The sequence below is a fragment of the Bufo gargarizans genome, chromosome 3 (assembly GCF_014858855.1).
Source record: "Bufo gargarizans isolate SCDJY-AF-19 chromosome 3, ASM1485885v1, whole genome shotgun sequence".
NCBI classification, from domain to species: domain Eukaryota; kingdom Metazoa; phylum Chordata; class Amphibia; order Anura; family Bufonidae; genus Bufo; species Bufo gargarizans.
Genome location: NC_058082.1, coordinates 2,096,860 through 2,114,134, shown reverse-complemented (window position 1 = coordinate 2,114,134; position 17,275 = coordinate 2,096,860). Strand labels below are relative to the sequence as shown.

The 17,275-nt window shown below is 48.9% G+C and overlaps 1 protein-coding gene across 1 annotated transcript in view; it reads left to right on the top strand.

The window, feature by feature from the left end:
* The window catches only part of LOC122931297 (transient receptor potential cation channel subfamily M member 2-like), a 136,884-nt gene extending 123,104 nt beyond the window's left edge, over positions 1–13,780 (top strand). The window contains exons 27-33 of the mRNA XM_044285362.1: positions 4,247–4,323; positions 6,373–6,468; positions 8,440–8,526; positions 8,723–8,828; positions 8,938–9,039; positions 9,151–9,261; positions 10,097–13,780. Coding sequence (XP_044141297.1) covers positions 4,247–4,323; positions 6,373–6,468; positions 8,440–8,526; positions 8,723–8,828; positions 8,938–9,039; positions 9,151–9,261; positions 10,097–10,222 — 705 coding nt within the window. The 3' untranslated portion in view covers positions 10,223–13,780. The remainder of the gene's footprint in view (positions 1–4,246; positions 4,324–6,372; positions 6,469–8,439; positions 8,527–8,722; positions 8,829–8,937; positions 9,040–9,150; positions 9,262–10,096) is intronic.
* Positions 13,781–17,275: the final 3,495 nt, after the last annotated feature.

Sequence of the window (17,275 nt, the reverse complement as noted above, 5' to 3'; positions counted from 1 at the left end):
ACACAAACAGGGACGAACACACACACAGGGACGAACACACACACAGGGACGAACACACACACAGGGACGGACACACACACAGAGACGGACACACACAGGGACGAACACACACAAACAGGGACGAACACACACAGGGACGAACACACACAGACGGACACACACACACACAGGGACGAACACACACACATAGACGGACACACACACACAGACGGACACACACACACACAGGGACGAACACACACACATAGACGGACACACACACACACACAGGGACGAACACACACACAGAGACGGACACACACACAGAGACGGACACACACACACAGGGACGAACACACACACAGAGACGGACACACACACAGGGACGGACACACACACACACAGGGACGGACACACACACAGGGACGGACACACACACACAGGGACGAACACACACACAGAGACGGACACACACACACACAGGGACGGACACACACACAGGGACGAACACACACACAGGGACGAACACACACACAGGGACGAACACACACACAGAGACGAACACACACACAGGGACGAACACACACACAGAGACGGACACACACACAGAGACGGACACACACACAGAGACGGACACACACACACAGTGACGAACACACACACAGGGACGAACACACACACAGGGACGAACACACACACAGGGACGGACACACACACAGAGACGGACACACACACAGAGACGGACACACACACAGAGACGGACACACACACACAGTGACGAACACACACACAGAGACGGACACACACACACAGTGACGAACACACACACAGAGACGGACACACACACACAGGGACGAACACACACACAGAGACGGAAACACACAAACAGGGACGAACACACACACAGAGACGGACACACACACAGAGACGGACACACACACACAGAGACGGACACACACACACAGAGACGGACACACACACACAGAGACGGACACACAGGGACGGACACACACACACACACAGGGACGGAGACAGTCTCTCACACACAGACAGTCTCTCACACACACACACACACAGAGACGGACACACACACACACAGGGACGAGCACACACACAGAGACGGACACACACACACAGAGACGGACACACAGGGATGGACACACAGGGACGGACACACACACACACACACACAGGGACGGAGACAGTCTCTCACACACAGACAGTCTCACACACACACACACAGGGACGGACACACACACAGGGACGGACACACACAGTCTCTCACACACAGACAGTCTCACACACACACACACAGGGACGGACACACACACACATACATACAATAAATATGATCACCACATGGCTCCTGCCTGTCTGCACTGGTAAAGCAGGGCATAGCTGGGCTATGCCAGGCTTTAGCAGAGTGGGCACAGGACAGTGGACACAGGGCACGATATGTATGCAAGCACAGCTGAGCGAGTGCAGGACAAGGGCCCGCATACACATTGCTCCTCCTGCCTGTCATACCACCCCCCCACCGGGCATTTTGGGGGGCATTAGGGGTTGGATGATGTGGAGTGTGCACATAGCCACCAATCATATCCCCCCCCCCCTCCTAAAGGTAACTGATGTGCTGGGGGGAGGGGAATATGATTGGTGGCACTGGCACACTCAACATCAGCAGCATGGATCAGAAGAAGAAGAAGAAATGGAGCTCAAAACGCCAAAATAGAAATTATTGTAAATATTTTATTATATCATAAAAAGACATCAAAATTACATATAACAAGATTACATATAAAATTACTTCTGGCATCGCACGGCTGAGGGCTTTCCCCGTCCTCAGCCGTGACCTTATGACCACAAGGGTGGCCCCCACTGGCAGATGGAATAACCAGGAGGGTATCTCCAGCAAAGCATGGCTGAAGAACCCCTCAGCTTCTGATCTCCAAAGAGGCTTTATAGCCCAAAGTGGCCACACCCAGACAGACACACAAGGAGAGGGAATTAACCCTTCCAACACTAACCAGGGAGTGAAACCACTTAAAGGGGAAGTGTCCAAATGCACAACACACTGCAATACTCACTGCAGCTGTTACCGTTGACAACGACATGTGTGGCAAACGTGTCCTGGGAGCCGGCCAAAAGGCCGAGACACTGCCACCACATGTACATACACCAAACGTTGCCACGGGCAGCTACAGTGAAGGGAAGATGTCACAGTGCACACCTAACATAAGACCTCATGCACACCAGACATACAGAGTGCATAACATACACACACAAGCAAAGTGCAACCGCATGCACAACATAGCCAGCTGCAAGGATACAGCTCAGGCTGCTATGCTGCCACATAAATACTGTTGCCAGCGGCAACCACAGGTGAGGCAAATACCACAGCCCTCACCTGTGATTGACAACAGACCAAACCGCTGACAACCGCATGCGGTTCAGGAGTCACGACCATGGCCGTGACAGTAGCTGACAGTTAGGCACCTATCCTTTAACCCTAGGGTACTTCCCATGTACACTGACTTGTGGCATCATATGACAGAGGCAGGTTTACAGTCACTGAGCTCTACCCGTGTGCTGGAGCAGCTTCTTGCAATGAATGTGGTTTAAACACATGAATTAGATAATTAGGGGTTCACATACTTTTGGCCATATATCTGTACATGTGAGTTATGTAGGTGTATGTATGGCTGCAGGCATGAGTCATCTTCATGTACACAAAAATGTGGTTCCTTCTGTTAAAGAAAGAAAAACCCACAATGGTCACTGAAATAACTTCTGAATTGTGGTTCAACAGAATCATTTCTAAAACTAAATAATGACCCCGGCCTGGAGATGATGGGCCTCTTACCTTAATACTCTCCTCGACAGTCTTTAGAGGTTTCTGTAACTCTCGATGAGACTTCTCTTCCTGTCCACAGGTATTTTGGCCACTCCTCATGAGGACACTCTTCCAGCTGTCTGAGGTGTGAAGGAGCCATCTCCAGACTTCTGGTTTCAGCTCCTTCCACAGAGGTTCAGTAGGATAAGGGCTCACAAAGGCCACTTCATAGTAGTCCAATGCTTTGCTCTTAGCCATTCTTGGATGTGTTTTGGGTCATTATGCTGTTGGACGACCAACGATCTGTGACTGAGACCAAGCTTTCTGACACTGGGCAGCACATTGTGCTCCAGAATGCCTTGGTAGTCTTGAGATTTAATTGTACCCTGCACAGATTCAAGACACCCTGTGCCAGATGCAGCAAAGCACCCCCAAAAAAATCCCTGAGCCGCCTCCATGTTTCACACTTTTTACAGTATTCATGTTGTGTCTGAACATAGAGCTGATGTGACTCGCCAAAAAGCTCCAATGTTGTCTCATCTGTCCAAAGGACATTCTCCCAGAGCCTTTGTGACTTGTCAATATGCATTTTGGCAAATTCGGTCTTGCTCTTTTATGATTTGCTCTCAACAGGGTTTCCTCTTTGGTCGTTGACTGTGTCAGATTTTGCAATCTCACGATGATGTACCTTGACCTTGGAGTTCACCTCTTACCTCTTTGGAAGTTGTTCTGGGCTCTTTGATTACCATTCATATTATCCACCTCCTCAATTTGTCATCATGCGGCCAAGTCCAGGGAGGTTGGCTACAGTCCTGTAGACCTTAAACTTCTGAATAACAAGTGCAACTGTAGTAACAGGAACATCAGGCTGTTTGGAGATGGTCTTATAGCCTTCACCTATAAAATATTTGTCTAGAATGTTCTTATCTCCTGAGACAACTCTCTCCTTTGCTTTCTTTGGTCCATGTTCAGTGTGGTATCCACCATGATACCAGACAGCACAGTGACCACTTTTCACCCTTTAAATAGGCAGACGGACTGAATACAACTCAAGAACCTGTGATGCTAATTACAGCACATACCTTAGTTTAACATGTCCCTATGGTCAAATTATATTCAATCTTTTCTAGGGGAACCATCATTTCTGTCCAGGGTCATCAGTCTGTTTTATAAATTATTCTGTTGAACCACAATTGAAAAGCAATGTCTGATTTTCATTTGCTGATTGGGAGTACATTTTTGTTTATTACTTTCGTCAGTTTGTTATTTTGGTGACGATTGTGGGGTTTTCTTTCTTTTAAAGGAAGGCTACCAAAAAGTGTGTTCACGTGTGTCTATATATTCGTGTGGTTACTTATGTTACACAGACTTCTGTTTTATTTCTCATCTATGGAGGAAATTGGTGGCTTTTCTCACGTGATGTTCTTCCTGCAGGTGGAGTTCCCTGACTACAATCCTCCACTCTATAATGCAGAGAGATATGACCGGGGAACATACAACCCAGCACAAGAGTAAGACACGATCTATCTTTATTAGATATTTCAGAAAGTCCTCACACCCTCTCACTGTCCTCACTCGCTCCTTGTGCTATCAGTTCCTCCATCATTCTACCCTCGATCCCATAAAAACGAATACCTCACAATGACATAAGTCTTCAGCCTCTTTACTCAGGACATACGTATTCAGCCTCTTTACTCAGGACATAAGTCTTTAGCCCCTTTGTTATGACACTTGATATTTAGCTCTGGGGCCTCCTATTTCTCTGGATCATCTCTGAGATGTTCTACACATTCATTGGAGTCACCTGTTGTAAATTGACAATGCAGAACAGAGCAAAAACCAAGCTATAACGAGAAAAGAACTGCCTGTAGAGCTCAGACAGGTTTGTGTGGAGGCACAGATCTGTAGAAGGGGCAAAGGGGATTTCTGCTGCATTGAAAGTTACCAAGGTCACAGTGGCCTCTATAATTATTACATGGAAGAACAACCAGTACTCTTCCTAGAGCTACCCCCAAAATAAGTAATCTGAGACAAGGACCTTGGTAAGAGAGGTGACCATGAACCCAGTGGTCACTCTGGCTGAACTTCAAAGATCCTGTTTGCAGATGGGAGACAGATCCAGAAGGTCAACCATCATTGAAGCCTCAGCCAATCTGGGCTTTATGGCAGAGTGCCTCTCCTCAGTGAAAGACACATAAAAGCCACCTGGAGTTTGTACAAAAGCACCCAAAGGACTGTCAGACTGTGAGAAACAAGATTCTCTGCTCTGATGAAATTAAGATTGAACTTTGTGGCCTCAATTCTAAGCGTCATGTCTGGAGGACACCAGGTGCCGCTCAGCACCTGCCCAATACCATCCCTACAGTGAAGCATGGTGGTGGTAGCATCATGCTGGGGGGACAGGGAGACTGGTCAGGGCGGATGGAAAGCTGAATGGAGCAAAATACATAGATACTCTTAAATAAAGACCTGATCCAAAGCACTCTGGATCTCAGACTGAGCCGAAGGTTCACCTTCCAACAAGACAATGACCTTAAGCACACGGCCAGGACAACATAGGAGCGGCTTAGGAACAACTCTGGGAGAGAAAATGTCCTTGGGTGGCCCAGCCAGAGCCTTGAACCCAATGGAACATCTCTGGAGAGACCTGAAAATGACTGTCCACCGATGGCATTCATCCAATCTGACTGAGCTGGAGAGGATCTGCAGATATAAGTGAATGACAATCCCAAAATCCAGGTGTAAACCTTGTGGCATAATCTCCAAGAAGACTGGGGGCTGGAATCACTGCCAAAGGGGCATCAACTAAGTCCTGAGGAAAGGGGCTGCAGACTTATGTCCCGAGTAAAGGCGCTGCAGACTTATGTCCCGAGTAAAGGGGCTGCAGACTTATGTCCCGAGTAAAGGGGCTGCAGACTTATGTCCCGAGTAAAGGGTCTGAAGACTTATGTCCCGAGTAAAGGGTCTGAAGACTTATTGTCTGGAGACAAAAGTTGTGCATGTAGGACTTTTGTCTCTTGCTTGAAAATCATCTTCTGAGCGGAAACATAACGGACCACATTATAGTCTATGGGGTCCTTATGCTCTGTTTGGCTCAGTTATGTGCCTTCTCCTAAACAGAGCAGGAGAACGGAAAGGCTGAACGGTGATGTGAACGAAGCCTTATGCCCGTGTGAGGTGTTAGTTTTCCCCTCTCAGCAAATATTTCTCACCTTCTCTATTCACTTTCTCATTCTGAGGACTGAGGGCAGAACGATGGGGGACTAACAGCACAAGGAGCGGGAGGACACTGAGAGGGTGTGAGGATTTTCCAAAGGCACTGTAAGTGAAGTGAGCCAATGCTCCAGCTGAGTGGCCATGATGAGAGCAGTGTGGAGTCATTGCTTAACTATCCAAAGATTATGAAAAGGGAAAAACAAAACCATAATCCAGCGAAGCGGCAGATGGGGGGGGGGGGGGGGGGGGTGACAACTCATGCAGGACATTGGTTGTCAGTATCAGTAGATAGATGTGTAGTGAGCAATGGCAGGTGGTCAATAATATTTGTGATGTCTCCACAGAATGCAGCAGCAGAAGAGGAAATACAATGGTGTGGACGGACTACTGGATTTCCGCAGCTGCCTGGGAACATATCAAGTGGAGAACGGACTCCCCCTGTAAGTGCCCAGTGGTGACCGGGTAGAAGACAGGGCCGGTGTGGAGGGGCCTGGAGAATGAACATATTCACTGCACTCCACCGCCCTGCGTCACGGCACTCCACCGCCCTGCGTCACGCCACTCCACCGCCCTGCGTCACGGCACTCCACCGCCCTGCGTCACGCCACTCCACCGCCCTGCGTCACGCCACTCCACCGCCCTGCGTCACGGCACTCCACCGCCCTGCGTCACGGGACTCCACCACCCTGCGTCACTGCACTCCACCACCCTGTATCACGCCACTCCACCGCCCTCTGTCACGCCACTCCACCGCCCTGCGTCACGGCACTCCACCGCCCTGCGTCACTGCACTCCACCACCCTGTATCACGCCACTCCACCGCCCTGTATCACGGCACTCCACCGCCCTGTATCACGCCACTCCACCGCCCTGTATCACGCCACTCCACCGCCCTGTATCACGGCACTCCACCGCCCTGCATCACGGCACTCCACCGCCCTGTATCACCGCACTCCACCGCCCTGCATCACGGCACTCCACCGCCCTCTATCACGGCACTCCACCGCCCTGTATCACGGCACTCCACCGCCCTGTATCACTGCACTCCACCGCCCTGTATCACCGCACTCCACCGCCCTGCATCACGGCACTCCACCGCCCTGTATCACCGCACTCCACCGCCCTCTATCACGGCACTCCACCGCCCTGTATCACTGCACTCCACCGCCCTGTATCACTGCACTCCACCGCCCTGTATCACGGCACTCCACCGCCCTGTATCACGGCACTCCACCGCCCTCTATCACGGCACTCCACCGCCCTGTATCACCGCACTCCACCGCCCTGCATCACGGCACTCCACCGCCCTCCATCACGGCACTCCACCGCCCTGCATCACGGCACTCCACCGCCCTGCATCACGGCACTCCACCGCCCTGTATCACGGCACTCCACCGCCCTGTATCACGGCACTCCACCGCCCTGTATCACGGCACTCCACCGCCCTGTATCACGGCACTCCACCGCCCTGTATCACGGCACTCCACCGCCCTGTATCACGGCACTCCACCGCCCTGTATCACGGCACTCAACCGCCCTGTATCACGGCACTCCACCGCCCTGTATCACGCCACTCCACCGCCCTCTATCACGGCACTCCACCGCCCTGTATCACGCCACTCCACCGCCCTCTATCACGGCACTCCACCGCCCTGTATCACCGCACTCCACCAGTCCTCTATCACGCCACTCCACCGCCCTGTATCACGCCACTCCACCGCCCTGTATCACGGCACTCCACCGCCCTGTATCACGGCACTCCACCGCCCTGTATCACGGCACTCCACCGCCCTGCATCACGGCACTCCACCGCCCTCTATCACGGCACTCCACCGCCCTGCATCACGCCACTCCACCGCCCTGCATCACGCCACTCCACCGCCTTGCATCACGGCACTCCACCGCCCTGTATCACCGCACTCCACCGCCCTCTATCACGGCACTCCACCGCCCTGCATCACGGCACTCCACCGCCCTGCATCACGGCACTCCACCGCCCTCTATCATGGCACTCCACCGCCCTCTATCACGCCACTCCACCGCCCTCTATCACGGCACTCCACCGCCCTCTATCACGGCACTCCACCGCCCTCTATCACGCCACTCCACCACCCTCTATCACGGCACTCCACCGCCCAGTATCACGGCACTCCACCGCCCTCTATCACGGCACTCCACCGCCCAGTATCACGCCACTCCACCGCCCAGGGTCACGCCACTCCACCTTCTCACATATCACGGAACTCAGCTATTCCATATAACGTGTGACTGGTGATGTGTAGACTCCAAACATCACTGACTGATTACTCCTCATCCACTGGTCAATGTTGACTTTCTCTTTGTGGATCCCACATTAACCTCATGAAGATAGAAGCTGTGGTAACATTCTCATCTCATTCTCAAACCCCCAGGAATCCAATGGGAAGAACCGGACTGAGAGGAGTTGGGAGTCTGCGCTGGTTTGGACCTAATCACTCCCTGCACCCAGTACTGACCCGGTGAGGAGAAATGAGTGGTACATGTTAGATCCCTGACAGTATATGAAGGAGGGGGCAGATATACACATAACTGAATGCTCCATAGGGACATATAGGCGGTCTGTAGAGAATATCGTCCTATCATTCCCATCAGTACTGCTGCTGATTGTGGATTGTGTTAGCCAGATCGTCATGCGTCTCTATCCTTCATCTACAGGTGGAGTAGAAACAAAGAGGGTGGTCTTAATAAGAAGATGTCCCGGAGAACGCTGGAGGTCCTGGTTGTGAAGATGAGGGGTAATGAGCTGTGGGCACTGCCAGGGGTAAGCTGTGGGGATCTGCCAAGGATGAATGTACTATTTGCTAAGGAGGAAGACTAGCTCTGTATAAGATTGCCTAGGATTCTGGGTAACTCTATATGTTGCATCACAGGGGACTCTTGAACCTGGGGAACAGGTTCCGCTTAAGTTCCAAGTCCTCCTCAATCGTGGATATCTGAGTGAGTTCTTGGCCTTGCTTGGTGCTGGGACGGAGGTTAGTATATTGGTTTGAATGGGGCTTCCAGAGTTTACAACTTTGTGGGAAATATAAGACAATATGGTGTCTGACAATTTATATGACCAATGTGATGTGGATTTACCTCAGATTTTCCATGGTTACCTGGATGATCCACGAAACACGGATAATGCTTGGATCGAGACCTTGGCCATTAATATTCACTTTGACACTCAAGAATCTAACAACAGATTTATTCAGGTAATCGACAAAAACCAAAGCATAATGGAGAACCAATTCCCTCTTCTGCACGATTGTCTTTATCGACTTCCATGACTCCTCCTCTCCTGCTGCAGGACATTTTATATAAAGTACTTTGTAGTAGAGCTGAAATTAGGTCCACAGTCAACAACGCAGAGGCCCCTGGGCAAGAGCCGGTATATGGGCCACTTGTGCCTACTGTCTCAGCATAGAGCCCCTCTTTGTGTCCTTAACATTCCACCACTGATCCATGAAAACTCCTCAGCTCAGTCCTTGCTGGGTCCCTATGGAACTTCCCTATGAAATGCCCACCTGCTGCAGAGAATGGCTGACAGAATGTGTGGGGGGAAATGGTGGAGCGCGTCTATGGGTCAAATCACTTTCTTCTAGTCTCTATATTTGTCTATTGAGTTATCCCTGAGCTCTTCATTATACAGCTACACCACCAACCAAAAAGGAAAGACAATATAATGTGGCTGTGGTAGTCCTCTGGAGTTCCCACCCCACCCGGATGTCCTAGCACAGGCATGCTCAACCTGCGGCCCTCCAGCTGTTGTAAAACTACAACTCCCACAATGCCCTGCTGTAGGCTGATACCTGTAGGCTGTTCGGGCATGCTGGGAGTTGTAGATTTGCAACAGCTGGAGGACTGCAGTTTGAGGATGCCTGTCCTAGCATATGGTTGGGTCTATAGAGGTTCTAAGTCATTCTATAATTCTGCAAACTGTTTATGGAAAATACACTTGGGACGTTTTAATACTTCAGTATTGCTCTCATTTATCAGCTGCTCTTCGGATCGGAGTACTTTCCACTAATGACATTTGTTTTGTTGTAGAACTTAAAAGAGTCTGATTTTGAGGTGTCACTCCGGTGGCAGCTCCTGGACCACAAGATCCCCCTATATGCCAACGAGAAGGAGATCCTTCAGAGGACAGCAGAGCATCTGAACGCTCACTACTGAGTGACAAGTCAGTCCCTCTCAGAACTTATGGGCACCTCAATTATAGCCTGAACACAAAGTGAATCAGGGACTGAGGACACAAGCGGCCAAAGAACCAAAAAGACCCATAGCTGCACTTACAGGAAACCTAAAGGAACCACAAAGACTAAAGATCACAGGAGAAGCTGCCGTCACCTTAAGAAATGACCAGCACTGAACCCTCCTGCTACAAACACAATCGGCCATAGACTCGCTCATCTGAAGAAAAGAGACAGAACCTACTGGAAAATGTAGACCCGGACAGTTCTCTAGTGGCGTGATGATACCACAACCTTCCACTCAAAGAATCCCAGTATTATAACACAATGGTGGGAAGTAATGACCACCATCACATGTAGAGTCAGAATAAACAAAAGGAGGCCACCCACCATGTGCCACATATAATAACAGGGTGGTTTTTTGTGTGGCAAATCTTTGTGACCCCCCCAGAACATTGTGACCCCCCCCAGTACATTTGTAGTGTTACAAGACATGACCAGTCCTCCCAGTATTATAATACTAGAGTAGGCTGTAATGGGGAAGAGTGAAATTCTTGAAATTCGTTTCATGTCCAATTTGTCAAATTTTTGAAAACCTTAGCTTTATATCTGAATTGATTCTATGTAAATCGAAGTTAATCCAATTGCCCTGAAACTTGGTATAAACCTCCTTCTGGTCTCCTTTTTATGAAAACATGTCATCTTTTTTTGTAAATTGTTTACAGATTTTTGTGCTTTTTCTCTCTACCCTTCCCTTTTAAACTCCTGAATGCAATGACACTTACATACAGAGCCATGGGTAAACACAGGGGTGACTGCATTAACGAATAGCGTGTTTAATATCCTGCTGCGACATCACACGTGCTCTGCTTCTTCATATTTCATTATATGGGGCAAATGGTGTTTAAACACACGGTGTTATGCAAAAAAACTGGATTGTTGGGACCAAGTGTCCAAAAATTAGGCCTCAACGAGGGCAGAATCCTCTTTATACACACACGTTAATCTCACAAGAAAAAGCGGCTTGTTCTGCACAAGCATCAAAAAATAAAGCCTTAATGGGGGCAGGATGACTGCCTGTATTTATACACGCACAAGCGTTGTCAGAAGAAACAGTGTCTTGTTCTGAACAAGCCTTGAAGAATTCTCCCTTTCAGTTTAAAGTAGCAGTACAGTGTGGATGTGGAAAGGGTAGGGTAATAGTGGCATGTGGCTGCAGCAGTAGCAGCCAAAAAATAAGTAGAATAAGCCACGGCACTCCAAATGGATCCAATTAACTTCTTTATTACACCTTGTGCAGCAACGTTCCAACCAAAGGTCTTTATCAAGCTCCCAGTACACAAATGACATAGTGACCATTAAATACTATCCCATGGCCTCGCATTGGTTACAGCTGAGCCCTACCCATTAACCCCCTACATACTTCCTAGAATCTTATACATATTATAGCATCACCATTATCCTTCCCCTATAACATACTTTTGCATGCTGCGCCGCCATGCTGCAGGAGACTCCGTCTGACCCTCTTCGCTCAGGTGTGTCCAAATATTCGCGCGCTGATCAGTGAAACCTCGGCGTCCCTAGGTTCAATCTGCGCGTGCGCGATGTCCTCACTTCCGCCCTTCTATGCGCACTTCCGCCAGGTTATGCGCTTTTATGCCCCGAAATTCCGGTTCACATGACTCTACCGCTCCAGTGACGTAATGTCACCTGATCCTGCATCGGTCTCACGGCAACACCTATGTAGTAGCATAGCATCACCTGACCTTCCGTTATCATGCTGCAGGACGCTAAAGCGCAGTGACGTCAGATATTGAGACAACCTCTAGACGGAGTCTCTCGGTTAAGTGATGTAGGCGGCCTGGTGCACACCATAGAAGGACATTTAGAGTTAGACAGCCATATATTAGATGCATCACCTGACCTTCCGTTATCATGCTGCAGGACGCTAAAGCGCAGTGACGTCAGATATAGAGACAACCTCTAGGCGGGGTCTCTCGGTTAAGTGATGTAGGCGGCCTGGTGCACACCATAGAAGGACATTTAGAGTTAGACAGCCATATATTAGATGCATCACCTGACCTTCCGTTATCATGCTGCAGGATGCTAAAGCGCAGTGACGTCAGATATAGAGACAACCTCTAGGTGGGGTCTCGGTTAAGTGATGTAGGCGGCCTGGTGCACACCATAGAAGGACATTTAGAGTTAGACAGCCATATATTATATATATACAATATTATTCACAAGATACTGCAACGAAGGGATCCAACGTGACATCCTTTTAGGGGTACATCCATCACAGCTTCAGTGGAGCCATAGAGTGAATTGCATGGTGTTTATTCAAAAGGCTGTTCTAGCAGGTCCTCCACCATTCATCCAGTGGCTGGTGTATAGAGCAAGCGTTCCGGGGGTAGTGAGCCCTCAGTCCACAAGCCCATCCAGGGGGAGTGTGTGGGGTTACCCTCCTCTGACTGGATAGGTCCTCCTCATTCCCCCATACCCTCCTAACACTTGTGGTTAGAGCCGCTATATCAGTATCCAGCTCCATTTCACTGCATTGACATTAGTCTTATCCCCAAGATATGAGAACTAGATCCCTATGATTACAGTCTCCATGCACTATCTGTATTGTTTCTGGTGCGGACCTCGGCAACCTCTCATCACCATCCAGAGACTTACATGGTAGGTTCTCCTACTCCGCTGATTAGCTGTAGATCTCCCAGATACGGTTCTCCCACAGTATGTGCTGCTGCATCTAGGGACAAGGAAAAAAGATAAAAAGATAAACTGATTACATAAAAATGGAGATGCCAAAAATAAACTGGAGGGTTAAATATTATACATATATAAAAAACAGGGTTAATAGAAGGGGAGGACTAGCAATGGTTGATGCATAGGATTGAACGATGCGGCGCTAGGGTCCGGAGAGGTAGGTGGGCGGTGCCAATACTTTGAGATCAGGTGACCGATGACGCGACGGAACATGACTGACTATTGGCCGGGTACTGACTGGGCACGCCCCCCTATGCAAGGAGTAGTTGATCGGCTCAATTAGGGAAAGCTTAATGGATGTGTTCGGATTGGCTGAACCTAGATGTCAGGGGTATATAGGAGGCCAGTATGGAGGAAGTCAGTATGCCCCAAGAGGAAGCAATTCAGCGAAACGATCGTCGGGCGGCTGCTTCAGACCAGGGTCAGTAGGTATAAATTGCACTTGCACTTTAAATTGTGATCTTTTTCCCCCGTTCCTTTTGCAGTCCCTGCCCAGTGTTGGCTGCACCCAGGCTCACACTCCTTTAATGTTTGGAGTGTTCATGTCCTGGGTGCTATTACCACTATAGGTGCCCCACTGGGCGGATACTGCTCTATATTTGTGTATGGGGGGATACTAGTCCCTTATTGCTTTGGAGCTTACTCTGTTTTTATACAAATTATTTGTAACACCGTAGTGTTCCCATTATGTGCTGTTTTTGTATATGTTTTAATTGATATACCATTCAATGTTTTTGGATATCCAATAAAGGAAATAATTAATTAATAATTGCTCTCTGTGTGGCTGCTCCTTGAGCTGTGTAGGTGATAATGCGAATAACTCCATGCGAGATATTTATGAGATAGTTGTTTTTTGGTGTTTTATATATAAAAAACAGGGCTACTTAGCCTAGTGTTTAGGTTATATAAACGCATATCTCGGGTTCAGAAGAGGGAGCCAACCTTGAGTTCCTTGTTCAGGCGCTTTGGCTCCATGGTCTCCAGCTCATAGATCCACCTCAGCTCTTTCTAACAGCTTTTCCCTGTCTCCATCCTCCTCAACACGGGGACACCATCGATGATCCTATACCTTAGCTGAGAGACATTGGGCCAGATTTGTCACGACTCTGACGCTCACTCCACTTTCACATATGGCTAATGTCAGTTTTAGCCAAGTCAGATTTATGATCGGCCCTTTAAGACTGTAATAAATGTGGTTTGACGGTAGCAGTTTATCCGTCAGTAAGCAGCTTTACAAAAGTCGCATGTTTTTATGAAAAAGTCGCATGTTCTATTAAAAAGTCTCATAAGATAAGCATGGTCCTCACTGGAGTGAAATTGCGACTTTTTTGCGACTTTTTAAATAGTCCCAATAGTAAATCTGTCTAGAGATTAATTTACATAAGAAAACACGCCCACTTTCAGAAAACTGGCGAGCACAGTGCAGAGCAGAAAAAAGTCGCAAATCTGTGCGCAGTTTAAGCGATTGGGACTTTTTCCCTCCATTATTCTGACCTGAGCTAATGATAAATCTGGCCCATTGTGTTTATGTCTCCAAACGTGTTCCGGTACCGGCGGCACCTCCGCCTCTTCCTCACTTTCCTGGTTTTAGCTAACAGCTTCCATATTGTGTACCTGTGCTGGTTTACAGGGCTGAGTCGTCTCTCCAATATAGAGAAGGCCACACGGGCACTGCAAACTGTAGATGACAAAATCCGTAGTGCACGTGTAGTGTCCTCTGATGTCGTATTCTTTCCCCGTTCTAGGGTGGCAGAAGGAGTCACCCTTGATTAGGCCGCCGCAATTGCAGCAGCCCAAGCAAGGGTAACAGCCCCTTCTACCAACCTCAGCTGATGTCAGACTATCCTTAAAGCGAACCTTTCACCAGGATTTCACTTAATAAACTATTACCAGTACCTTATAGATGATCCTCATTGTGTTTCAATGCATTCTTGTGCCGCTTTCCTGGGATGGATATTCCTGAAAACGACTTATAAAGTCCTCGTCTCCAGCTCCTGAAGTCAAGGGGGTAGCCCTCCCCTCACTCCGGGCTGTACCTCCCCTGCCCTAACCCCGCCTCTAAGTAGTGTAACTGACACCCGGCTCAGTCGGACTCGAGCGCGATCCTGTAACTGAATCGCACATGCGCCGTCCCCGATGCCTGCCTGTCTTCTCTTCCTCACGCGAGATTTAGTTACAGGATCGCGTTTGAGTCCGACGGCGCATGCGCCACCTGTACAAGCGCGGTCCCAGCGACTGAGCCGGGTGTCAGTTACACTGCTTAGAGGCGGGGTTAGGGCAGGGGAGGTACAGCCCCGAGTGAGGGGAGGGCTACCCCCTTGACTTCAGGAGCTGGAGACGAGGACTTTATAAGTCGTTTTTTTCAGGAATATCCATCCCAGGAAAGCGGCACAAGAATGCATTGAAACACAATGAGGATGATCTATAAGGTACTGGTAATAGTTTATTAAGTGAAATCCTGGTGAAAGGTTCGCTTTAATATTTCTAGGTCTTTTATATGACATCAGTGGGGGGGGGGGGTGGAATTCAATTACCTTTGGGAAGGATTGTGTCAGTAGGTGCCAATTATGCCTCAATATGTCAGAGATGCGATTGCTCATTCTTGTGTATGTCTCCTACTTGCCTTGTGTTCCTCCCTCTTTGTTGTTAGTAGTTGCTGTCGATCGCTATTCCTAGCTTTTTCTAGATGTCGGTCTACCAATTTTTTGGGATACTTCCTATCCCTAAATCTTTGTCCCATTTTTTTCAATCTATCATCTACCAAGTTTTCTTCTGACACTATTCTTCTTGCCCATAAGAATTGGCTTGTGAATAACATTGAATATATCTAATATATGTTGTATAATGTAGAGAGAGAATCTGAATCGCACCTCCTCATTCCTATACTAATGACTACTGTACGTAATTTGCAGCATTTCGTTTGATAAAACATGGCTATACAGCACAAGTATCAAACATTTGCTGTGCACTATGAAGAGGCATTAGTATACAGTTTGATCAAAGAGCACCTTGTCGCGGTAGGTGGGCCTATGCTCCTTGATCAAACTGTATACTAATGCCTCTTTTAGTGCACAGCAAATGATTGATACTTGTGCTGTATAGCCATGTTTTATCAAACGAAATGCTGCAAATTACGTACAGTGGTCATCAGTATAGGAATGAGGAGGTGCGATTCAGATTCTCTCTACATTATACAATTTATATCTAATATATGGTTGTCTAAATCTAAATGTCCTTCTATGGTGTGCACCAGGCCGCCTACATCACTTAACCGAGAGACTCCGCCTAGAGGTTGTCTCAATATCTGACGTCACTGCGCTTTAGTGTCCTGCAGCATGATAACGGAAGGTCAGGTGATGCATCTAATATATGGTTGTCTAACTCTAAATGTCCTTCTATGGTGTGCACCAGGCCGCCTACATCACTTAAAGGGATTCTGTCACCTCCCCTAACCCAAAAAACGATTTTAAAGCAGCCATGCAGCACAGCTTACCTGGATTAAGCTGTGCTCTTTTATCTTGTAATCCGTCCAGCAGTTTCTGCAAAAAACGACTTTTATTGATATGCAAATGAGTCCTGAAGGTGCCCAGAGGGGCATTTTGTTCCTCTTAGGCCTCGTTCACACGTCAGTGTTCGGCCAGTGATTTCCATCAGTGATTTGTGAGCCAAAACCAGGTGCAACTCTAAACACAGAACAGGAGCAGATCTTTCCCTTCTACCTCATGTCTGTGGAGGCTCCACTTGTGGTTTTGGCTTACAAATCACTGATGGAAATCACTGACCAAACACTGAAGTGTGAACGAGGCCTTAGTGAGCCCAGTACCGCCCCTCTTTCAGTGCCCAGCCCGCCTTCCTTGTACTGTCTAACCGCCGCCCCCAGCCTGCCACAGCCTCTCCTCCCTCTCCTCCCCCTCCCTCACGCCGAACAAACTCTCGCACAGGCGCAGTACCCACTGAGGGCTGCGCCTGTGCGATCAGCAGGAGACTGAGGGCAGGAGCTTCATCCTCGTCACTGGGCATGCGCCGAGCCCAGTGACGTCCGATGCTCGCTCTGCCCTCAGTGGGTACTGCGCCTGTGCGAGAGTTCGTTCGGCGTGAGGGAGGGGGAGGAGGAGGAGAGGCTGTGGCAGGCTGGGGGCGGTTAGACAGTGCAAGGAAGGCGGGCTGGGCACTGAAAGAGGGGCGGTACTGGGCTCTCTAAGAGGAACAAAACGCCCCTCTGGGCACCTTCAGGACACATTTCCTTATCAATAAAAGTCGTTTT